At 46.3% G+C, this 25,939-nt stretch overlaps 1 protein-coding gene across 1 annotated transcript in view; it reads right to left on the reverse strand.

Moving 5' to 3' along the window:
- Positions 1-4,633: 4,633 nt before the first annotated feature.
- Positions 4,634-25,939, reverse strand: part of TMEM40 (transmembrane protein 40) — a 50,522-nt gene continuing 29,216 nt past the window's right edge. Inside the window, exons 9-13 of the mRNA XM_030207921.1 lie at positions 15,214-15,279; positions 11,125-11,196; positions 10,917-10,991; positions 6,559-6,621; positions 4,634-5,223 (exon numbers count right to left, since the gene is read on the reverse strand). Coding sequence (XP_030063781.1) covers positions 5,198-5,223; positions 6,559-6,621; positions 10,917-10,991; positions 11,125-11,196; positions 15,214-15,279 — 302 coding nt within the window. The 3' untranslated portion in view covers positions 4,634-5,197. The remainder of the gene's footprint in view (positions 5,224-6,558; positions 6,622-10,916; positions 10,992-11,124; positions 11,197-15,213; positions 15,280-25,939) is intronic.

Genomic DNA, 25,939 nt, shown 5'->3' on the forward strand with positions numbered 1-25,939 from the left:
AAACGCCTTGTCCTTCAAGCATGTGGCTCACTCCCCCTCCCCCCCCCCCACCATCCACTTTCCCCTTTCTGTCCTGAACTTGGGTAGAGAGGCAGAATAGCAGGAAAAAAAAACATAAGGGGGGCCACCCCCAGAGGTCTCTGGGATCCACCACTGGCCCCTGGGCTTGGCATTGAAGAATATTCACTATTCTACCTTCCTGTCCAAGGAGGGTAGATTCTATATATGGCACCTTAAAAATCAGCACCAAAAAAATATGCCTAGGTATATTCTATAAACTATGCCTAAAGTTAAGCATGATTTTTAGAACATGCCTAGTGCCCATCTGCATGATTTATTTATTTAGATTTTGCTCACACCTTTTTCAGTGGTAGTGCAAGGTGAGTTACATTCAGGTACACTGGGTATTTATCTGTCCCAAGAGGGCTCACAATCTAAGTTTGTACCTGAGGCAATGGAGGGTTAAGTGACTTGCCCAAGATCACAAGGAGCAGCAGTGGGATTTGAACCGACCAGTGCTCTAACCACTAGGCCACTCCTCCACTCCAAGATTAAATTTAGTTGCGGGCATGTATGCCAAGTAAACTTGGTGTAAATGCCTACACTTAAATTAGACGTGGAGCAAGTGTATTCTGTAACAGCACGCATAGATTTTAGGAACACCAACGACCAGCCCATTCCATACCCATGGCCACGCCCTCTTTTCCAATCTGCGTCTTAGAATTTACACACATCACTTTACAGAATACGCTTAGAAAATTGTGTGCATAAATTCTAATTCATGCCAGTTAGTATGAATTGCTTGTTAAATGTCAATTATCAGTTCTGCTTACTTGTTAAGATAATTGGGTGACCAAACAGTTGGATGTGGTAGGGGAGCTAGATATGATGTACTTGGATTTTAGTAAAGCCTTTGACATGGTTCCACACAGGTGACTGATAAACTGAGTGCCCTCGGTATGGGACCTAAAGTGACTAACTGAGTTAAAAGCTGGTTAAATGGAAGGAGATAGAGGGTAATGGTTAATGGATCTTGCTCCGAGGAAAGGGTTGTTATCAGTGGCGTACCGCAGGGATTGGTCCTCGGGCCGACTCTTTTTAATATCTTTGTGAGTGATATTGCAGAAGGAATATCTGCTAAGGCTGCAGAAAGATTATCAGAGTTTGGTATCATCTCTTTGCAGATGATGATAAACTCTGTCATAGGGTGGACACCCCGGAGGCTGTGGACAGCATGAGGAAGGATCTAGTGAAGCTTGAAGAATGGTCAATAATTGGCAACTAAGATTTAATGCTAAGAAATGCAGGGTCATGCACTTGGGTTACAAAAACCCAAGGGAACGGTACAATATAGAGGGTAAAGTGCTTCTGTGTACGAAAGAAGAGTGGGACTTTGTGGTGATTTCGTTTGATGGTCTTAAGGTGGACAAACAGAAAAGGTGACGGTCAAAGCCAGGGGGTGCTCAAGTGCAAAAGAAGAGGGATGACAAGCAGGAAAAAAAGAGGTGATGGTGAGGCGCCCATTTAGAGTATTGTGTGCAATTCTGGAGACCGCACCTAAAGAAAGATATAAACAGGATGGAGACAGTCTAGTGGGCAGCTACAAAACTGGTCAGCAGTCTCCAGCATAAAAAAAACATATAGGGACAGGCTTATGAATCTCAACATATATACACTGGGAAGAGAGACTGGAGAGAAGGGATATGATAGAGACATTTAAATATCTCAGTGGCATTAATGTACAGGAGGTGAGCCTTTCAAATGAAGGAAACGTCTAGAATGAGAGGGCATAGGATGAAGTTAAGAGGAAATAGGCTTAGGAGGAATCTAAGCAAATACTCTTTCATGGAAAGGGTGGTGGATGCATGGAATGACTTCCCAGTGGAGGTTGGGGAGACAAGGACTGTCAGAATTTAAGAAAGCGTGGGACAGACATGTGGGATGTCTTAGGAAAAGAAGTGGTTACAGAGGATGGGCAGACTGGATTAGTCATTTTGGTCTTTATCTGCCCTCATGTTTCTAAGTTGTGCACAGTAATCAGAATGTGACCTGATTTGCACACACAACCCAAGTTGCAGTATATAAGAATCTGGAGGAGTGTGCACTATTTCTGACAGGGCAAATGCATGAACTAGTACGCATGTGCGAACCATAGCACATTACTATGTGCAAATAATGTGCCCTCTTTATCAAATAGGGCACTTTAACTCTAAAGTCTCAATATCTTGAAGTATAACCTTGGCACACCAGCACACACCTCAAGTCTCTTTATTTTTTGACGTTTCCTTTATTGAATAAACACAGATAATTTACTCACAGTCAGATGTTCAGAAGTGTAGCCCCAGGGCATAGAAATTCTGTAATTCTGAAAGCTGTATCAGTGGTTGGAGGTAGAAATCTGAAGAGAGGCAGCTTTATTGCAGAGGTGAGAAAATAGTTGAACAGGTAGAAGTAGCTCAGAGCTGGGTGACTGGAGAGTGCAATATCTCATTAGGAAGATATATTCAAATAATGTGCCCTCTTTATCACCGGAGTCTGTAACACCTCTCCGGTACTATGTAAGCCACATTGAGCCTACAAATAGGTGGGAAAATGTGGGATATAAATATAACAAAAAAAAAAAAGAAGTGTGCACGTCCCCCCGGGTTCTATATATGGCACCAAACTTTCAGCATGGATCCAAGATACACACAAATAAATTAGTTAACGAGCTATCCAGTATGAATTAATGGGCCTTAACAATCATTAGTTGCACTTCATTGGCACTAAATTTGGATATGCCACACATCTGCCTGTGAGCTATTCTATAACCCTGAACACCTAAATCCCATGCTGCACAACTCAAAAAGGGCATGGCCAGGGGATGGGCATTTTCCGGGTCAGGCGTTCTGAAAATTTAGGAGCAGTTTTATAGATTTATGTGCCAAAATGCCAAGAGTTCAGTGCCAAAAAAAACAGGACTATAGCTACCTATACCTAGAACTACTTCAGTGTCACAATATATTCGCCATTCGTGAATGTATTATATTTTTGTAGAGTACCCTCAGATATTACCCACTCTTTTAAGCAGACAATAGTACTTCTGTCATTGGGTTACTCTTATAAGGTTTTTTTTTTGTATTTTTTAGTTTACAAAAAGCCACACAAGTGTTATTAATATGGTATCTTCCACGATACTTATGTGTGATTCAACCTGCACCTGAAATCATTAAATAAGACAAGAATAGCATAATAATTCAAATCCCAATCCACTTTCTTTCTTAGGGATGCCTCGCTGGAAATAAGGGCAAAATTGTAAATGTCCAACCGCCTTCCCCTGAAACCGCCTGACTCCGCGGGTTTCGTGTACTTTCTTCGGAGACTAGGGTTAAAGTCGAGTTCAGTGCTGGCATTTGCACCTGGTTTCAGCTGGCGTAAATACCGGAGCTCAACTTCAGGCACAAGAGTCGGATCTATGCGCCCTTCTACAAAGAGTGCCCATTTCAGATTGCCCTTCATAGAATACTGCTGAGTGCCAATTTTTCCCAGCACCGATTTTTGAGTGCTATTTATAGACTACCCCTCTGTACACATAGGGCTAGATTCTACATATGGCACCTGAAAAGTCATCACTGAAAATATTTCCGCCTAGATGTAGGCGCAGTTTATAGAATATGCCTAGTGGGTTTATAGAATACACATAGCGGGTGTGCTTGTGCCTAACTCTAGCTGCATCCATTTCCACCAAGTAAAACTGTGTAAATACCGGCACCTAAGTTAGACGCAGAACAGGTGTATTCTATAACTCAGTGCGTACATTTTTTGGAATGGTCACAGGCCATTCCATGTCTCCTTTTTGGCAGTGCACATTAGAACTTACATGCAGCACTTCACAGAATACTCTTAGCAAGTTGTGCGTATAAATTATAATTGCTAGAAGTGGAGGTGAAACAGACATAAGATGGAGCAACAGAGGTTTGACTGCATATGCAACTGATCTCAGCCAGCATACATGTAGTAAACAAGCCCTGCTGCATTACGTAGGTCTTTTGCAAAGGCGTGCTAGCATTTTTAGCGCCCTAAAAATAAGCATGTGCTAAATGTTAGAGATGCCTATATATTCCTATGCATCAACTTCACATCAAGATAACAATCAATATTCAATACAGGTCAACATAGGCCCTTTTCATATGCATATGTCCTCATTGCACTATATATATATATATATATATATATATATATAGTGCAATGAGGACACAGGAGACTACCTTGACACAGCTGATAGCGAAACGTAGATCTATGTCAGTGAACTAGCGTCTCCAGTTTCACTAGCTGTTACTTTGAAAGCTAAGTACTTTAGTAAAACTTATTTAAATCTTGAGAGTGAAAAGAAATGATATATATAAAAAATTAAAAAAGAATACTATGAGGATCTAGGAGGATTGCGGTGGTGCCCCTTGAAATCTGCATGGCTCAGTTGCCAATACGGAAGCACACACGCTATCTGATGACCCCATATATATATATAAGAAAAAGGCCTATGTAGACCTATTGAGTGTTATCTTGATGTGAAGTTGAGCAATAACTTTGACGATATGATGGACTAGCTCCCTTCTTTAGATGAAATTATATATGCCGTTTGCCAATATATATTCCTATGGGCTTTTCCAGCATTTAGGGTACCTTTATAAAAGACTCTGTAAGTTCTGACGTTAGTCCTTGTGTATGTGACTTGCTAGTCAGTTGCTTCTTCCATCAAAGGCTTGGGAGAAGAGCCAGGCTTTCACCTGCCTCCTCAAGTAGAAAAGTCTTGCACTAGGTGAAGCCTTTCTGGGAGTGTGGGGGCTACTCCTGAGAAGACTTGCTGGTGAGTACCACACTGCATGATTTCTTTTGGAGAGGCTGTGGTTTGGAATATTCCTTGGGAGGGGAACATCTCAGAGATCTTGGAGAAGCACAAAGTGAGATCCTGTTCAAGTACTCTGGCCCATTTCCTCTGAGGGCCTTGAAGATCAGAGGCAGAATTTTCAAAATTTGCCTTATTTGTCAGTCTGTCACCAATTAAAAAAAAATGATTTACAAGAGCCAAACTTATCAATGGTCCTAATTTCCATACACTTTCTTATGAGCTATTAGTCCTGGAGCATTCTGAATTTCGCCATGTAACGAGGTCAAAGGAATTGTAAACAGGCACGGCAGAATGGTTGCAATCTTCTGGTTAGCTTGTCTTCGGCCGAAAAATGCCTGTAGGAGAAATGGAAAGTTAGAAAGTGTTTATAGTCCTGCTTTTGAGAGATTTTGAAAATTACTACCATATGGGAAATGTTGAATTAACTCATTGGTGTCCAGGTAATCAGAGGCATCAGGTTTATGTGTTAGAAAGTTATCATCTTAATCAGTGACTGATTTTATTGCAGGCCCTCTGCTGATGATTTTGTTGGAGAAGGGGCACATTCTTGTTTTGTTTTTAATTTGATTTTTTCCAAAGACCAATCTTTCTCTCTCCTCCTCCTCCCCCCCCTTTTCCAGAATTCACCAATTGCTTGTTGGGTCTACAGGACTAGCAGGAAGAGAGTGGCATTTAAACTGTATCTGCTTCTCTGCCAGAGTTGACTCCTTTGGCCAGGCGGTGGAAGCTGTTGCATGTAAGCATTGCTGTCCTGCTGCCTACTGGGGTAGGGACACCTGACAATCTATCAAAGAGGTGGATGGGGAGTTGGGTTATTGGAGTTGACCTTTTATTCATCACCAGGAAAAGTAGCATCAACACCCCTGTCCCTGCTCTCCTAGTCAGTGGCCAGCACGTGCTGAGGAGCTCCTTTACCTGCCCATTGCTGCCCCAGCTAAGCACAGGGCTCTTGCCCGAGGATCATAGGATTTGAAGGTTTTAGAAGCACACTAGAATTTCATTCTTATGATGGAATTAGCCAACACTTGGAAGTCCAGACCACTTGGAAAGGGCATTTAAACCTTGTCAGCTCAACATCTGGTTGAGTTGTGGTGCAACACTAAAGTACAGTATGCTTTATCATCACAGAAGAAAACCACTTTGCCTACAGTGCTTCCAAATTTCTGAGCCATGCAAATGGACAAATAATTGAAAATATTTCATCCTTTTATGTTTCCTCATGGTACACTAAAGCTATTCAGGCAGGGTCAGGGTCTGCTCAACTCCGTTCCTCTGCATGTACGGAGTGGAGGAGTGGCCTAGTGGTTAGGGTGGTGGACTTTGGTCCTGGGGAACTGAGGAACTGAGTTCAATTCCCAGCACAGGCAGCTCCTTGTGACTCTGGGCAAGTCACTTAACCCTCCATTGCCCCATGTAAGCCGCATTGAGCCTGCCATGAGTGGGATAGCGCGGGGTACAAATGTAACAAAAAATAAAAATATGTGTGAATATATGTATAGAAAGATAGATATGAAGATATTAATGTTTCAGTGTAAGAGCCTGTTCATTGAAATATATTTTCTTGTGGAATTCAGACTTGCTTCCCAGGCTAGCCCAATGCCTTAAGAGTGTGTTTGCATATATGAATGAGGCACTGTTGGCAGTGGAAATAGACAGTGAGAGATCAGTACCAGGCACTGGGATTCTTTGCCACATGGAGAGGAGCCCTTCGAGGACAGCATGGATGCTTTTTACTGTCAAACAAAAGAAAGATCAGAAAATGCTTTCATATATCAATGAAAAGAGTCAAATTCAGTCCACTTTTGTGATTTCTGAAACAATGTTATCTGCTGCCTGGGTTATTATGCTAGCACCAGCCAATGGGGATTTTTTTTTTTTTTTCAAATTTCTAAAGTTTTATAATAAAGTTCAGAAGCACAAACTTGTTACAGCAAATAAGAGAGAGAAAAATAATAGAAATAAAATAAGAATAAAGTTTCATATTCATACATTATCTGATGGTCTGCAAATTGTAGGAGAATCCAAATCTCAAGTCAAAATAATTTTTTTTCTTAATAAGTAATGAAAAAGATGATGAATACATGAGCTATGCAAATAAAGAGTCTCTTAAGACAGTAAAGGAGAAGTGAGTGCAACAGCAACGGGAATGAAAATTAAGCTTTAGCTAGCCTTGCATTAAGGAACACAGATAACTATTGTGGCTCACATCAATTATCTCTAACCCCTGAAACTTAACTAAACATTTACAGGGGAAATGTAAAAAAAAAAAAAAGTCCCTCTATCTGCAACACCCCCGCACTCAGCATAAAGAACTGCTTCCTCCTCTTCTGTGCAGACATGGCTACATCTGGAATTCGTTGCCAGAGAATGTGGTAAAGGTGGTTAGCTTAGCAGGGTTTAAAAGAGGTCTGGACAGGGAAAAGTCCATAGACCATTATTAAATTGACTTGGGGAAAATCCACTGCTTATTTCTGGGATAAGCAGCATAAAATGTATTGAACTTTTTTGGGATCTTGCCAGGTATTTGTGACCTGGATTGGACACTGTTCGAAACAGGATGCTGGGCTTGATGGACCATTGGTCTGTCCCAGTGTGGCAATACTTATGCACTTATGGGAAAATTCATACACAGCAACTCATAAACTGGGAATCCTCTATGGTAAAAACCATCCTCTTTAACAAATTCCTATCCCAATCCTATGCACATCTTATTAAACAGGGTGGAAGCAGACACTCCAAAACACACTACCAATTCCAGACTGTCCATAATCAATTGAACTGGCCGGCCCGACTTCTCTATGGTAACTAAAAAGCACTTGGAAATGGAGGGATAGACTCGGAAGGGGCCTTCAGCATATTAATCACATTCTTTTTGAACATTTGCAGTGGTGGAACTGATGGAACTCAAGGAAAACTATATGGAATTCTAGATATGCCCAGTTTACTTTAGTTAAGTACATCAGAACATAAGCGTTGCTATACTGGGACAGACCGAAGATCCATCAAGCCCAATATCCTGTTTCTAACAGTGGCCAATCTAGGTCACAAGTACCTGCAAGATCTCAGAACAGTAAAACAGATTTTATGATGCTTATCTTAGAAATAAGCGGTGGATTTTCCCAAGTCCATCTTAATAATGGCTTATGGACTTTTTAGCCAAACCTTTTTTAAAGCTAACTGTTTTTACCACATTATTCAAGCATTTATAATTTCTAGACTCAATTATTGTAATACTGTATAAGCAGGCATCACTATTTCATAGTTACATCATCTTCAAACGTTACAAAATACTGCAGCATGTTTTCTCTGTAAGCTTGTAAAACCAATCATGCAACCCCACTTCTTTGTAAACTTCAATAACAACCATTCAATATGGGATCAATTTCAAAATTTTATGTCGGATACTTAAATCCTGCCATCTAGATTCCCCTTCATATTTAGCAACATTGACCATACCTTATACCCCAAATCATCAACTTAGATTGCTAGATGCACATCAACTGGTTTTACCAGTTCCTTAAAGGGCACATTATGAATCAACTAGATCAATAATTCCCAAACCTAGTCCTGGAGGAACCCCAGCCAGTCAGGTTTTCAGGATATCCACAATGAGTATTCATGAGAGAGATTTGTATGCAGTGGAGGCAGTACATGCAAATCTCTCTTATGAATACTGTGATAGTCACATCCAGGATAGTTGGGTTAAGGCAGTTTCAATCTGAAATACAAGTCCCAGAAGGCATTGCAGGCAAGGAGCCGGGGGGGGGGGGGTGAGATGAAGAACCCGGACTGGACTCCTTGCTGCACTAGGGGAAGACATGGGTGTAAGCTGGCAGGATGTGTAGATTGGCTGCCACTAGGGCGAAAGAGAGATAGGAAACCCTGTGTGCAGGAGCTCATCATTAGTCTAATGCTTAACTCAGCTGGTATGGGTGTGGGGGAAGCTAATGGAAGGAGAATGATTGGTTGTGGTAGCAGAAGCCAGGGATTGATTAGGCAGGTGGGAAGGAGTCCCAGGAAAGAGGAGAGAAAAGGGTAAAGTGAAGCAGATGCAGGCTGAAAATCCTTGGGTAAGAGAAGTTCCTAAAGTTGTGCAGGCCTAAAACCCTTGGGTAATAGAGGTCCCTAAAGTATTGAATCTACCAGTGAAGCCGATGTAAAGGGGAATCCCTTGGGGTATGAGAAATCCCTAAAGTCTGGAATTCCTCCTGAAGGTAAAGAGAGTAGAAGGTAGAAACTGCTGCTTGGTGATTTAACTGTGATGATGAACTGAATGAACTGCTTCTATTTGGAATTGAACTACTGTTTATTGTCAGAGCTGCCAAGTTACCCATTCCAAGAGGGAGACTTTTTGGCTGGTCTTGGTTTTAAACTTACATCCCAAAGCAGTGTAGTATTTGTAGTCCATGATTCTATTCATTGAAATCAGTGCTGCAGGTCCCATCATGCACCAGGATGAGGTTGGCAGAAATCCAGGACTGGCCAGTCTCCCTCCTGGAATGGGTAACTTGGCAGCTCTGTATTGTGCACTGGATAAAGAGCCCAGACTGGAGCTGACTGTGAGTCTGTATTAAATCCTGATATGTGCTGATAGCCTACTGCTTAAAGGGGACTATTTGCCATACACTTTCAGTTGGCTTATATGTGCTTAAGATTGAAGGTGAATGCTGCTGTTGGAACTGTGTATCAGGTCTACTAGAAACCTGCATGGAATAAAGTCCTTAAGAGTGAAGTTGATGGTGGACATTTATTTCTTGACTGTACCGGGAGCCTGTGGCTGGAGGAGATTGTTTTATCCTGGGCTGCACTTAGAGGTACCTGGTTACAATATTCATTGTGGATATCCTGAAAACCCTGACTGGCTGGGGTGCCCCCAGGACCAGGTTTAGGAGCCACTAGACTAGGTTATCAGCATTTTTCTTTTTGAGGGCTAAACTTTGGAATGCACTTCCATATTACATTAGGCCAGAACTTTCCAGTGGCGTAGCTATGGGTGGGCACAGGCCCACCCAGTCTAGTGGCCCCCAAAACACCTCATTGGTGGTGCCTCTGCAGCCTCTCCCTCTCTCCCCTGCTGTCTCTCTCTCTCAACCCCCACCCCCGGCTACCTTCGAGCAGTCGCATAGCAATTCCTGTAGACAATCTGCGCCAGCCAGGCAGGCTTCCCTCTACTGCATCCCGCCCTCGATGATGTCACTTCCTGTTTCTTCACTGGCACAGAGGGGACGCGGTAAAGGGAAGCCTGCAGGGCTGTAGCAGATTGCCTACAGGAATCGCTGCCAGCAAATGATTGGAAGTAGACTGGGGGGGGGGGGGGTAATGCGTGGGTTAGACTGTGCAGACAGGCAAAATACCACAAAAGGCCTAATTTTTTCCAGCGATAGCTTGTTTCCCTGTGCCAACTGTGCGTTAATAGCTTAACACCTTTAGGTTTAATAATTTTTATTGATGAATGCAGAAACAAAACAATTCCATGTTAAACATAATAACTCAGGCATTTAACATTGCCATCCTGTACTAATACAGCGAAACTGCTATCATCAATTTTCTTTGTTTCTCCCCCAACCTTCCCTCCCCCCTTCCTCCCCCCTCCAAATTATTTTATTAATTAACCATGGCATATGCATGCAAAAGTGTTATACATAACTATTATCAACATCTCTGTCTGTGATTTTTTGGAATGTATCAACTAATGACCTGATCATTATGTAATAAAAAATAAATATAAATCACTGATGCCATTCTGTGTGCTTAGTTTTATTCCATTACTAAAGGGCCACTTTGCAAGCTTGTACTTTTTTTTCTTGAAATAGCAAATCCCACACTGAGAGATACTGAAATCCTGCATAACACGCATATGGGTATCTAGTCCATCACAAACAGACACAGTCAGATGAAAGATCTATATATGGTTTATTTGAGATACCAATTACCTCACCCAAAACTCAGGCACTTCTAGAGTTGGTTTTAAGAGCATGCTCAGGAAAATATGCAACAGATGTATTTGACTGTTAAAAAATATCCTTACCTAAACCAGGATAGCTTCCAATAACTTCCAAGGAAGCAAAGCTAATTAAACCAATGCCAGCTGCCATGATCCAGTCTAAAATGTAAAACGTACATTAGCCAGTTGGTGCCCTCCAGATCTTCCAAATAATACATGCTATGATTTTACAGTTAAAATTCTAACCAGTGTTTGAAAATTAAACAAAAAATAAAGATGAAAAATGTCTAACCTGTGTACATGTAAAAGCAAACCAGGGCAGCTCCAGCAGAAAAGCAGAACAGGAGGAAATGAAAAAAATGATCTGTAAAGGAAGATTAAGAAAAATCTGAGTTCTGCATTGGTTGGCTGAAGCCCTGAACACCCTTAATAAGTGGTTAATTTGATAACAATTTGAGAGGGCAAGAAGGTGTTTATTTCTGGTCTACCTTTGAAGGCACATGTGTTTTCATAGAACTGTCTCAGAAACAGCAGCGTAGCCAGAGTTCAATTTTTAGATGGGCCTGGAGGTGGACTGGGTGGGCACGGGCCTCGCATTTCCTCTCCACCCACCACCACCACCGAACTGTTTCAAACCCAGGGCATTTGGCAGTGTTCTTCCAGATGCTGACAGCCCCCCTGAATATGGTCAGTTCTGGTCATTTTTACTGCCCTGAAGTGCCATTCTCCCTCCAGCATGGGCAATTCCCATAGTCAGCCTTCTGCCAGCGTGCATCGTCGGGGCCTCTTAGGCACGCGTCCCACCTTTGCGGAAAAAGGGAAGTTGCAGAGTAGGCAGGACGCGCCTGAGAAGAGGCCCCGACGACGCACGCTAGCAGAAGGCTGACTATGGGAATCACCGGTGCTGGAGGGAGAACGGTGCTTCAGGGCAGTAAAAGTGAGCAGACCACACGGACGGGGAGAGCGGGCAGAAGAGGCAGGAAAAGATTGGAGCCTCGCTTGGGAGAGCCACGCCACTGGTTGGGTTGGGGCTAGTTAAGGTGGGCGAGCCTGGAGCAAAAGTGGCTGGGCCTGGGCCTGCCCATGGCTGCGCCCCTGCTCAGAAAAGCTGCAGAAACTGCAGCTAAAATGAAGCAGTAAATATTTATGCCTGCCTGCAATGTTCCCTCTAAGCCAGGGTTTCTCACCCCAGTCCTTGGGACATACCTAGCCAGTCAGGTCTTTAGAATATTCACAATGAATATGCATGTGGTAGATTTGCATACAATTGAAGAAGTGCTTGAAAATGTATCTCATGCATATTCATTGTGGATATCCTAAAAATTTGACTGAGTGTGTCCTGAAGACTGGGTTGAGAATCCCTGCTCTAACTACACTTCTGCCAGTGGGGGACAGCACTTCAATATTGTATTTTCAATTGCTAGGGACATGTAAGTTTTCTGGAGTCCTGCAGAATACGCTTGTCCCTCACCATTGGAAAAAAATGGTATTGAAACAGCACACCCTGCTGTTAGGGATGTAGGTGGCAGACTTCCACCTGCCTGTGTTTTATAAATAACTCCACCAGCTTTCTACCCAAAACCTGTCCCCAAAGGCAACTATACCCAAGTGACATAAAAGTATGTGTGCTCTTGTCATCTTGTGTACTTTTACATGGAAGAAAGAAAGGGGAGATGGAGGGCTGGGATGTCTCCCCGCTAGACTAATTTTCAAATGTACCATTTGGCTGGGCCTTACAGATGGGGTTACATAAATGTTCAATGGAGTGTCCCGGAATGTTGGAAGCATTAATTTTCCTGTTAAACATAGCAACACTTTACAAGCCAGGATGAACAGACAGATGTAAAACTGTTATCAGAAATTAAGGAGGCTAACAAACTGGGGAACACAATAATAATGGGTGATGCCAGGAAGGTGAAATCAAGGACTGCTTTATGAAGCAGTTGGTTCAGGAACCAACAAGAGAGGGAACAATTCTAGATCTAGTCCTTAGTGGAGCACATGATCTGGTGCAGGAGGTGATGGTGCTGGGGCCACTTGACAACAGTGATCATAACATGATCATATTTGATATCGGCTCTGGAGTAAGTACAAACAGGAAATCCAATATGTTAGCATTTAACATTCAAAAATGAGACTATGATAAAATGAGAAGAACAGTAAAAAAAAAAAAAAAACTTAGAGGAGCAGCTGCAAAGGTAAAAAAAAATTACATCAGGCATGGATGCTATTCAAAAATACCATCTTGGAGAAGCCCAGGCCAGATATAGTCCATGTATTTATAAAAGCAGAAAGGAAGGCCAAACGGCAGCCAACATGGTTAAAAAGTGAGGTGAAGAAAGCTATTAGAGCTAAAAGAAAATCCTTCAGAAAATGGAAGAAGGATCCAACTGAAAATAATAGGAAACAGTATAAGGAATGGCAAGTCAAATGCAAAGCGCTGATAAGGAAGGCAAAGAGATACTTTGAAAAGAAGATCATTTTGGAGGTAAAAACACAAAGTATTAGAAGCAAGAAGCTGGCAAAAGAATCAGTTGGACCACTAGATGACAGAGGGGTAAAATGGGTATTCGGGGAAAACAAGGCCATAGCGGAGAGATTAAATGAATTCTTTGCTTCGGTCTTCACCAAGGAAGATGTGGGAAAGGTACCAATGCTAGAAATGGTATTCAGTGCTGATGGGTCAGAGAAATTGAATCAAATTTCTGTAAACCTAGAAGATGTAATGGGACAGTTTGACAAATTGAAGAGTACCGTATCACCTGGACCAGATGGTATACATCCCAGAGTACTGATAGAATTGAAAAATTAACTTACAGAACTATTGTTATTAATATGTAATTTATCTTTAAAATCAAGCATGGTACTAGAAGATTAGAGGGTGGCCAATGTAAAGTCAATTTTTAAAAAGGGCTCCAGAGGTGATCTGGGAAATTATAGCCTGGTGAGTCTGATGTTGGTGCTGGGCAAAATGGTAGAGACTATTATAAAGAACAAAATTAAAGAGTATATACATAAGCATGGATTAACGAGACAAAGCCAACATGGATTTAGTGAAGGGAAATCTTGCCTCACCAATCTACTACATTTCTTTGAAGGGGTTAACAAACATGTGGATAAAGGTGAGCCAGTTGATACTGAAGTGAATAGACTCACTTTTACCCATTCTACACCACTCAGGATTTTGTAGACCTCAATTATATCCCCTCTCAGCCTTCTCTTTTCCAAGCTGAAGAGCCCTAACCTCTTCAGTCTCTCCACTCCTTAAGTGGAGAATTAGCCTAGTGGTTAGTGCAGTGGACTTTGATCCTGGGGAACTGAGTTCAATTCCTAATGCAGCTCCTTGTGACTCTGGGCAAGTCACTTAACCCTCCATTGCCCCTGGTACAAAATAAGTACCTGAATATACGTAAACCACTTTGAAAGTAGTTGCAAAACCCTCAGAAAGGCAATATATCAAGTCCCATTTCCCCTTATATGAGAGGAGTTCCATCCATCTCCTCATTGACAGAAATGCATGTCCTCTAAGGAAGACTTGGGGCATGTTTTTTTGGAAATGTCCTTGAATTTGAGTTTTGAGGGGTATCATTGTTCATTTCCTTAATGAAAACGTTTTCTTAGATATTTAAAAATATTTATATATTTATAAATTTAAAAATTGATAAAGAAAATATTGTATTGGAATAAATGGTAGGCAGATCTATTGGTCAGTGACAATGTGGGTGCTATAAGTCTTTGCGATACTGAGAGCCATACTGCTGAGACCTTTAGATCCAATTCTGTTTGAGATGTGGAACACTATTGATGTTTGTTTTATAATCTAGACATTCCTCTGCTGCCAGAAAGACATCCACAACCGTTGTTGTGACCCATTCATAATTTGGATGATTCTGTTTGGAAAATGGGTCTTCCATTTTACAAATGGACATTACCAGTACATGAACATCCATTTCTCAGGTATTTTACAACAGGATATACGCCAGCAGACCCTGTTCTAAAACAACAGCACCACCGGTGATTTACTGACCTGAAAGTCTTTCTGTTCAGTTGGACGTCTTTTGTAAAATGTAGTTCCATTTTAACCTTTGATTTACTCAGTGATCACAACCCAAATGCTCTAGGTTGTTTGGATTTACATTTTTTTTAATGGTTCTTTCTATGTTTCTATTCTGTTTCTTCAAATGCTCACCAAATCCAATACGTGTTGGGATCTTATGGCACTTTGTTTTCAATGGGCTTTTATTCTGGAACAGCTATGATCAGTCCTTATATCATGTTGTAATAGGTTATTTGAACTAGCAACTCACAGTCGAGCATGAACATCTTTCTCTACCAATGAAAGGTCTATAACCAGTATATGAAAAGCGACAAAGTGTCTTACCACCCTTCTGTGGGTTCAAACCTTTTCTTGGCCATCGATGAGGAAGTGGCTTTTCAATATCTTGGTCTAAATGGAAGAACAAAAACCACACTGAGTTTTACAGTAAAAGGCTCAGAGCACGATGATGAGTCATTGTGATTTCGTCAATGTCTAAAATGATGTTTGTCTTTGGTACGAGAAAAAGCCACCTAACCTAAACTTATATGCTTATTCTCTGAGTGAACACAACTATCACCATCAGTTAAAAGCACTGCGGGGCCTCTTTTACTAAAGATTAGCATGCACTAAATGCTAAAATGCCCATAGGGTAGATAATGGGCTTCTTAACATTCAGCACACACTAAGCTTTAGTAAAGAGGCCCCTGAATTTCTTAAGTGATGACCTACTTCACATATTGCAAAATCTGGACATGAGACTAGCAGCTGTTTCATTCATAATTTAATAAGCAGGTTTTTGAAAATAGAGAGACTGATAATGATGTGATTTATTAGGGACTAGTGGAACCCAGCCAGTTTCCTCAACAATGAAACGGGCCCTAGAAAGGCTCTCTTGTAAGTGATTTTTTTTGTCTCTCCCCTGCCCTCCCCTCCCCTCCATGTCCATCGATTCTGCCCTGCCATCAATGTGCCGCGATTCTCTCTTCCTTTGTACCTCATCGTTTTCTGGCTGGCCTGGCTAGCTTTCTTTCCGTTGGTAACATCCTGACGTCAGCTCGCTTCCAGCGTTCCCTTCCCTCTCACTGGTCCGCCCTCTGATGTCATTACGTTTTCACGCGAGGGTGGGCAGTGAGGGGGAGTGGAACGCTGGAGGCTGGCTGATGTCATCAGATGTTACGAACCGAGGCAGCCAGACAACGATGGAATATTGGAGGTGCAAATTATTATATAGGATGTGCACATGGGGGGTTTCCCTTTTTTTGTTACTTTTTTCATGTTTAATGTCACAACACTTGTAAATGTGTTTTTTTAACATGCATAAAAGTTAAGTGCAAAGAGAAATAAAATATAAACAAATGCATATCCTAGGGGATCTTCTAAGTAGCCATGCCTCATTCCACCCCTGCCTTCGTACTAACTCCCAGGCACCAGGTCATCATGATTCCTAGAAATTGCACACTGGTGCCTATACAGTGAAACCGGTTTTCGTTGACTTCGGATTTCATCGGTTTCGGTTACTGTCAATTTATCTCGGTTTTCGTCAATCGCCTCGGATTTCGTCGGCGTGCCCATGCAGCTAATCTTGCGTTCTCACGTGTCATTCTTCTGGGGCATTGTTTCCGGTTGGGGGATCACACTACTGCTGTTTGAGTGCCTGTATCAAAGTCCCTGCTGGTTTTTTTACCCAAATTTCGTCGTTTTGCCACACTACTACTACAGCTGGTTGAGTGCTTGTATCAAAGAACAAGAAGGGAAGTGACACCCCCCCAGATAGTGTCCTTATGGAGGGGGATCCCCCTTCCAAACAATAATCTCCGCTCCTCTCTCTCCATCTTCCATACACCAAGAAGAGTCTTCAAAAAGGTAAATGCCATGTTAAATGTTCATTTATTCTGTACACTAGTCTTTTTTTATTCATTTAAAAGAAAAATTGCTTGTTGCCTCGGTTTTCGTCGATAGTTTTCGGACGAATTATCGACGAAAACCGAGGTTTCACTGTATTTTTATTATTAGATTTACATCTAGTTTTATTATTATTATTATTTATAACCCACCCTTATCCAGGGCAGCAAACAAAAGAAAGTTACATAAAAATTGTATACATAACAATATTTAAAAAAAAACATAGGCAGCCAACAACTAGGCAAGACAGTCCATTATCAAAAGGGCAACCATGGCAACAATCAAAAACAATCCTTATCACCCCAAGTAAATGACAAAATCATCAGTGTCCCTCTGAAGCAGAAAAAGCTAAACATAGCAGATAGTCTTTCAGTTTAACATTATTAGTATTATTGCACTGTTAGCTACCGAAAAGAGTGGAGCTGCATGGTGCAGGAACTCCTGCATTGATCTGATGAAGGTGTCTGTGTATTGAGTTGTTCAACTGCAAGTTTCTTTAATAGTGGTGCTATTACCAGGCTGCTTTGTGATGAGGAGATGTTAGCTGGCTGGCTGACTGGGAGTGAGGTGTTTCTGGGAGGTGAGGGTTAGCTCACAGAGGTGGCAGCTGAGGAGAGGCAAAATGTGGTTGGGAGTTAGGGGTACAGACTAGTGAGTATAGAGTGGGGACTGTGGTGATTTTCTGCCAGGTCACTGACCTGGATCCTTTATAAGCTTGCTTTGCGTTACAAGACGTATGAGGAGAGACTTGCTGAACTAAACATGTATACTCTGGAGGAAAGGCAAAACAGGGATGATATGATACAGACGTTCAAATACTTGAAAAGTATTAATCCGCAAACGAACCTTTTCCGGAGATGGGAAGATGGTAGAACGAGAGGACATGAAATGAGATTGAAGGGGGGCAGACTCAAGAAAAATGTCAGGAAGTATTTTTTCACGGAGAGAGTAGTGGATGCTTGGAGAATTCCTTTATTAAATAAAACGGAAAAACCAATATTCAAGACATTACATCATGCCGTTGTAAAACCAGCCCCACTACACTTTTATACAAAAAATACAAACCCGATAAAACCCGTCCCCCCCCCAAATCCCCCCCACACCATACATTCAAATCAACTTCAAGCGTACATGCTTCCACCAAACCCCAAAATTAAGTACCCCCCCCTCCACCTTTTCCCAGCGTGCCAATTCCTGGACGGCTCGGACAACGTCCCAGGAAACCTGCTCAGCCGACCTGCACTCCTGGCGCATAGACACCCCGCATCGGGCCACCCACAGGCAGTACCTGATAATCACTGATATGAGGAAGGCGGTACCTGGCTCCAGCCGCCCCGTCCCCTGCTGCCTCCCGTACACCCAGTCTGCATAGGTGTAGGACGTGAAGCTGGGGATGGCCAACAAGGCGGCCACTCTTCCACAAACTGCTCTGGAGAATGGACACTCCATAAGGAAGTGGTCCATCGTCTCCAGCTGACCAGCACACTCCCCCCTCGGGCAGTTTCGGTCCTGCAAGCTTCGGTGCATATTTGCCCTAACATATAATTTACCGTGAAGGGACAGCCAGGCAATGTCCCTGTACTTGTTCGGGAGTCGTCTAGATGAAATAAAGCCCAGGCCCTGCCTCAGCACGGGCCCTGGAGCATCCCTAAGAGTCAGGGGAGATGAGAAATGCTGGGAGCGAACCCGCTCCACCCAGCTCTCCCTCTGCCCCGCCCTTATTTCCTCCCATGTAATGTCCCACAACCGGACCAGCTTTACTAAGGATTTGTAGTAGCCTACCCCCTCTGGGAAACCCTTCCGCAACCTCCCCACCTTCCCCCCTCCCCACCAAGGGCCCCAAAATCCCTCCCACCACTGCACAACACTTTGTGCCCACCCTGGGGCCTCCGACCCTCCCCCCCGCCCAAGGTTAAACTGGATGAACAGGGAGGAGAATAGCAAGACAGGGTTTACCATCCCCACCCCCCCTTCCTCCCGCGACCGGTAAGTAATATTGCGTTTTACCGGGTTCATCCTGTTGCCCCACAAAAGTTGAAAAAACACGCTGTACAATGAAGTGAAACAGCATTCCGGCAAAAGGCAGATGTAACTCAAGAAGAGAAACATGGGGACTATCTGGGTCTTCAACAACCGGACCCTGTCTGCCATGGACATCCGCCACCCCTTCCAACGATCCACCTTTTCCCTTGCCTCTGATATCTTTTGCTCCCAACTCTCCCGCCCGTAATCCCCCCCCCCCCAAAATACACTCCCAACACCCGCATTCTTTCAATCCCTGCAGGAAACCCGCCCCCTAGGTTAAATCGCCGTTCCTCTGGACCCACCCACAAGCTAGTACACTTACCCAGGTTTACCCGTGACCCCGATGCCTTGGAATATTCTTCAAGGGTCTCCCGCAGCATCCTCCCCTCCCTCTGGTCTGCCACCCAAACGGTGACATCGTCTGCATAAGCGATGACTCTCAATACGTTCCCTTTGCCAACCTCTACCCCTCTGAGCCCTCCCTCCCCCCCTCCTCCTAGCCTCCGCACCAGGGGATCTATGGCAAAAGCGTACAGCAGGGGGCTCAATGGGCACCCCTGCCGTACCCCTGCCGTGACCCCCACCTCCGCCCCCCTCCATCCATTCACCAGGGGAAAAAATCGCGCCCCAGCATACAACAGTTGCAGTTGTGCGATCCACTCCCCCGGGAAGCCATAGTGATCCAGGACCTTCCACAAGAACTCCCACTGCACTCGGTCGAAAGCCTTGTCCTGGTCCAAGGCCACGACCAACCTACCATCTCCCACCCGGCTATGTTCCAAGCCCTCCCTCACCCAGGCTACTGCCTCCAGCATCCCCCTTCCTGGGACCCCACACCTCTGCGGGACTGCTAGCACTTCACCGGAGACCTTCCTCATGCGAGCATGAAGCATGTGGGCGAAGATCTTCCGGTCGCTGTTCAATAGTGCTATTGGTCGCCAGTTCGCCACGTCTTGAGGGTCCTTGCCTTTGCTAAGGAGGACCAATGCTGATCCTCCCATAGACTCCGGCAAGGATCCTCCTGTTCGCGCCTCCTCCCAGAGTTCCAGCAAGAGCGGCGCCAGCTGGTCCCTGAACCGTTGGTAAAACTCCGCCGGAAGTCCATCCGGCCCCGGCGCTGTTCTGCGCCGCAAGGCCCCAATGGCCTCCTCCACCTCACCCAGCGTCCACGGCTGCGTTAAGACCTGAAGATGGGGACCCCAGTTACCCACCCCCGGGGTCCCCTCAATATATCTTCCCATGGCCTCTGTCCCCAACTGTAGGTCCGAGAAAACCCGCCCAAAATGCGTCCCCACCACCCGCAAAATACCTTCCCTGGATTCTTGGAGCACCCCCCCCCTCATCCCTAAACCCCACCACCACCCTCCTCTCCCTTCGTTCCTTGCAGCAGTCATACGGGTCCGGACCAAGCAGCTTCCCGAAGTCCCGCTCATAGACGAGGGAAGAGTAGCGGTTGTACTGTACTCTTTCAACCTCCTGCTGCAGTACCTCAATATCCTCCTTCCTCCCCCCCCGGGAAATTAGATTATCCCGTCGCTTTCTCAGGGCGATCCCCAACCGGGTGGCCTCCCTTCCCTCCCGCCTTGCCTGACGGAGAAAAAACCCTCTGGTGCGGTGTTTCAGTACTTCCCACCAGTCCCTGAGGGAAGGGAAGACACCCTGAATGGACACCTGGTCTGCTAGGAATTCCAGGTACTCCTGGTGCAACACCCCCTCCTTCAACCATTTGAGATTCAATCTCCACAACCCTTTCCCTAGCTTGCACGCCCCCCCTCCCCCCAACTCTATCATCACCATCCTGTGGTCAGAGAAATCTACTTCCACCACCCTAGGTGCCTGCCTACATGCCCCTTCCCGAACTATAAACCGGTCAATTCTGCTCCTACAGGTGCCCCGTGAAAAGGTGAAACCCTGATTCCCACCACCAAGTGCAATATGTACATCCACCAGCCCTGCTCCTTTCATAATCCCCGCTAGTCGAACCCCATCATAACGTACTTGTGGTGCCCGCCCCCCACTATCCTCTTTCCGTAAGATAGTGTTGAAGTCTCCTCCCCACACCAACTGCCTTGAAGTGTATAGGTAAGGCTTAATTTTGTTGAACAATGCAGACCTTCCCTGTTTGCTTTGCGGTCCATACACATTAATCACCCGCAAGGCCACCCCCCGCAATATTACGTCCAACACCAAACACCTACCAATACCCAGCTCCACCACCCTCTGAATCTCTACTTTATTGGTTTTAAAGAGGATGCCTATCCCCCCAAACCTCTCCCCGGCCAGACCCCAGATAGAGGGTCCCCATCTCCAGGCCCTCTTTGCCCGCCGGATGTCCTCCAGCGTCTGCAACCGGGTCTCCTGGAGGAGGAAACAGTCCGCCTCCACAGCAGAGAGGCCATCAAATGCCAAGCTTCTTGCCCTCTGGGAGGCGACACTAGCCACATTAAGTGTGGCGAACACCAATAGCAGTCCCGCCATCAGTCCTCGCTACCACACCCCCCGCCTTCCTGGCTGCCTTCCCTTCTCTCCACACCATCATCCGTGGTCCCTTCCCCTCCACCCTCTTCTTCCTCCTCCGCCCAATCCCGGACCCCTAGCTTAAACATCCCTTCCCCCACCCTTGCTTTCTTCCTCCCTATCTTCTTTTTGTCTTCACCCACCTCCCTCCCTCCCTGGGGATCATCAACCGACCTGCCCCCCTCCTCTCCTCCCTCTTCCACCCCTACTACCTCCTCTTCTTCCACCCTTCCCATCAATCCCGCCTCCGACCCTTCCTCCCTCCCCTCACGGGCCTGCATTACTACATCCTTTCTTACCTTCCTTTCCTCTCCCGCCCTCCCTGCATCAGCTGTCACCTCCCCCGATCCACCCACCTCCCCCCCTACCCTTCCCCCCTCTTTGTCCCTCAAAACCCTCCCCCCCCCGTTTCTCTTTCCTCTTACCCGCTGTTCCCCTCACTCCTTCTCCCCTACCTCCCAACCCGTCCTGCCGGCTACCCCCATCCTCTACCTCCTCACCAGCCAGTTCCTCAACCCCTCCCTCCTCTTCCAAACCCCTGAATCTATTCCCTACTTCTATCCCCATTCCCACCCCCCTTCCCCCCTTTCCTCTTCGCTGTTTCTTGGACACCCGCGTCCAGCCCTCATCCTCCCCTTCCTGCCGCTTCCGACCCTCCCCCAAGCCCCCCCCTCTACCTGTCCCTGTCCTTCCCTGGACCCTTTCCCCCCCGCCCCGGGAACCTGATCATGGTCTGCTTCCCCTCCCCCCTCCCCCTGACCTGAACCATCCCTATCTATCTCCTCCTCACCCCCATTATGGGAGGCCCAAGGGCAGGCTCGAAATGCATGCCCCAGACCCCCACACAGGTTGCACCGAATAGACATACAGGACTCCGTGGGATGCTCCTTAGACCCGCACTTTCCACACTGCACAACCGGGCATGACATACTAAAATGTCTAAACGACCCGCACTTGTGACACTGCCGTGGCTGCCCCTTATAAAAGCAGAGAATCCGATCCCTGCCGATGAACGCCGAGGAGGGAATGTGCTGGGTGACATGCCCTGCCTGCCTCAGCCTAACCTGCGCACCCCAACCTCCAGCCCACACCCTACTGGGGTCCGGGAGTTTGGACAAGGGGGTACGCAATTCTGCGTACCGTTGTAGCCAGAAGGCCAGGTCCGCCCCTGATAGAGACTCATTTCGAACCAGAAGGGTTACCTGCACCAGGTCGGGTCTGCTAATCGGTACGGCCCGGTAGTTCTTCCAGTCCCCTCTCCCCCGTACCCCTTCGTATCTCTCCCAGAAGACCTCCATGCCTCGCTGGGTTAGAAAGCTGATATCGTATTCTGGTATATTCACCGGATGAATACAGGCATAGAGGTCCTCTGGGAGGAATCCTAGACCAAGGACCAATCTCAGGACTGCATCCCTGCTTGGCATCCCCCCCTCCCCCACCCATTTCAATTGTACCACATTCCTCCTTTTGGGAACCTGGCCTCCCCCCCACCCCCTCCCCATCCTTCCCCGCTGCCCCCTACCCCCCTAGTTCCCCTGCGCCCGCCTCCTCCACCCACCACCGCCGCAAAGGACGGACCCCCCCCCCCCACCGTCCCCCCCCTTCTCCAGCGCGGGGACCCCCCCGCTCCTGATGCATCATATCCTCCTTCTCTAGCCTTCCCCGTTTCTCAGCCTCCCTCCCTATCCCTCCCCCCAACATGCCTTGTACCCCTTCAACCAGCAAACCTTGGTCCCCTGCACCCCTCACCCCCCGAGCACTCGTATCCCCTGCAGTCACAGTGTCCATCAGTTCAATGCCTCCTGCAACAGAAACCCTGCCTGTCTCCCCATCGATTTGGTCCGTATGAACTTTGAGAGCAGGTTCCCCTATATAACCGGTCCCCTCCCGGTGCCCCTGCCCCCCTCCCGTCAAATCAACCCCTCCCCCCAGAACCAACCACCCCGCTGTCTGGCCGGAATCAGAATCCCCAGTACCACCAGTTACGTTTACTTCTGGTGCGCATGGCAAGGCAAGTACCCCTCCCTCCCGCCCAAAACCTGCTCTCTGGACCGGGTCCCTTTTTTCTCCAACGTTCTGCTCCGTCGGATCCTCCAGCCCCGCTGTTTCGCCAAGCGGATGAGGCTTCCCACACTCCAGAAGTGCCTGCCCTCTCACACATGGGGAATCTTCTGGCGCTGCAGCTATTTCACCTGCCAGCATTTGTAGCTGTTCTGCAGTCTTTCCTGCTCCCACAGCCCGATTGGCTGGAGCCTCTGCTGCCAGGCCGGTTTGTTGCAAACACTCCTGATCCTCCTGTGCTTTCTTCATTGAGAACCCCTCCTTTTCACCTGCTGTTTGTCCAGCTGCAGCACTCTCTGTCACCAGGTTTTCCTCTGCTAAAACCTCAGCATTCTCAGTCTTTGGCAGTGCTGCAGCCTGCCTGGCCGTGACCTCCAGCCCCTCAGTGCTGCATGGGCGGGGCCTCCCCAGCTGCAATGGAGTCAGTGTTTGTTTGCTGCTCTCAACTCCTGCTGCAGGCAATGGGCACAAAACCTGTGGCTGCAACTGCCTCTGCTGACCTCTTGCTTCTTGCTCAAGTAAGTTTTTCAGTTCTGCTTCCACCATCACTGGTGTAGAAAAGAGTCTCTCTCCTGAACTTCCAGCCCCTGTTTCTACCAGATGAAAAGTCTGGGTTTTAAAACTTTTTTCCTGTTCAGTTTTTCCAACCTCAGGTTCCCTTAACGAGGATGCCTCTCCAGCCCCACCTCCAGTCCTGCTTGCTCCAGAAGCTGCCAGAGACTGACTAGCAAGGTACTGCATATACTGTAATGTCTTTTGGGTACTGGGCCCAGGAAGCTCCTCTGGCCCCTGGGTGTTCTGGGGTCCAAGGTCTGAGCTCCTACTCTCCTTCTCTGTTTGCTGTTGTGACTGTTTGAAGGTTGTCAGGGCTTTTCCCCCCAAGGCCATTCTTTCTCTGTTGATGTAAACTTCTCTCAGAGGGTTCCCAGGGCCCTTTTTCAATGCCCCCAGCAAATGTTCTTTCTTTTGAAGAAGCTTGAGTAAACGGGTTACCTCCTTTGTATAAGTCTTGCGGTGCTCCACTGGGGCTAGTTTGCACAGGGCTTTTGCCATTTTAACCCGTTTCCCCAACTCTACCACCTCTTTTTCTGTGCTTTTTATCTTTCTCACCATTTGAATCAGGCCACTGGTCGGGTCCTCTGGATCCTGACTATAGTCTGTGAAATCTTCCTCCTCTGAGGAGTCACTGTCCTCCTCCTCTGACACCGGTAGGGCCTCCCGGCAGATCTCCATTACCTCTGCTCTCTCCTCTCTCTCCTCCGATCTGCTGTTCTCTGGGGCCTCCCCCAGCTCTCTCCCCCCCTCACCTGCTAGATGGCGTGCCACTGTGAGGGGGGTACCGGTCTGGGTTCCTCCCGTGGAAGCCTGCACTCTTCGATCCACAGGGCTCCTTTCCCTCCTCTCTGGAGCCCTGCCAGAGAGGGAACTACTTCTCCTGGCCTTCTGGTCCCTGGCCCCAGGAGACCCCCTGGCCTGGGGCTTTCCTGAGGACCGCTCCCCAGGGACCTTCCTCATTTCTGGGGAAGGAGCTAGGCCTCACTCCCTTCCCCCTGGAAGCCTGCAGAGCCTCTGGCAGCACTTCCTCCTCCTTCCAAGTCTCAACCGCAACTAACTTGGAATGCCCTCCCGCGGGAGGTGGTGGAAATGAAAACGGTAACGGAATTCAAACATGCGTGGGATATGCATAAAGGAATCCTGTGCCGAAGGAATGGATCCTCAGGAGCTTAGTCAAGATCGGGGAGACAGGGCTGGTGGTTGGGAGGCGGGGATAGTGCTGGGCAGACTTGTACGGTCTGTGCCAAAGCCGGTGGTTGGGAGGCGGGGCTGGTGGTTGGGAGGCGAGGATAGTGCTGGGCAGACTTATATGGTCCATGCCAGAGCCGGTGGTTGGGAGGCGGGGATAGTGCTGGGCAAACTTATACGGTCTGTGCCCTGAAGAGCACAGGTACAAATCAAAGTAGGGTATACACAAAAAGTAGCAAATATGAGTTATCTTGTTGGGCAGACTGGATGGACCGTGCAGGTCTTTTTCTGCCATCATCTACTATGTTACTATGTAAGCTTGCTTCCATTTTCTCTACTGCAACTGGAATGAAAGGTAGAACCCAAAAGGAACTGTGGTAGATCTCAAAGTTAGATCTACCCCTGCCTCCTCCTTACCTACCCTTCAATATTGGTGGGGAGAAGGGCTAGTGAGTAGTCTTAGTAACTGGCTCCTAACCATTTGGGCTGGCTCCTAGATTCAAATACAATTTGTCAAGGGTGAAAAACAAAGCGGAGGAGATAAGAGCAGGGGCTGAGAGGGAAGAGAGGGGAAAGCAGGGGAAATGAAACAATGCAGAGATAAATACAAGGGGAGAAGGGAGGGTGAGAGACTATGGTGCAGCAGGGCCCGATAGGATGCGCTAATTCCAAAGACAAAATACATGAAAATTTTCCTTTCTGGGAAATTTTTTTTTTTTTTTTACATTTCGTTTTGAAACTGAACAAGCTGTTTTCTGCATTTTTCATTTTGTTTATGCACATCTTTGGCTAACATTTCACTGTGAGTATCTGTTCATCC

This window comes from Microcaecilia unicolor, chromosome 6 (assembly GCF_901765095.1).
Source record: "Microcaecilia unicolor chromosome 6, aMicUni1.1, whole genome shotgun sequence".
Classification (NCBI taxonomy): Eukaryota; Metazoa; Chordata; class Amphibia; order Gymnophiona; family Siphonopidae; genus Microcaecilia; species Microcaecilia unicolor.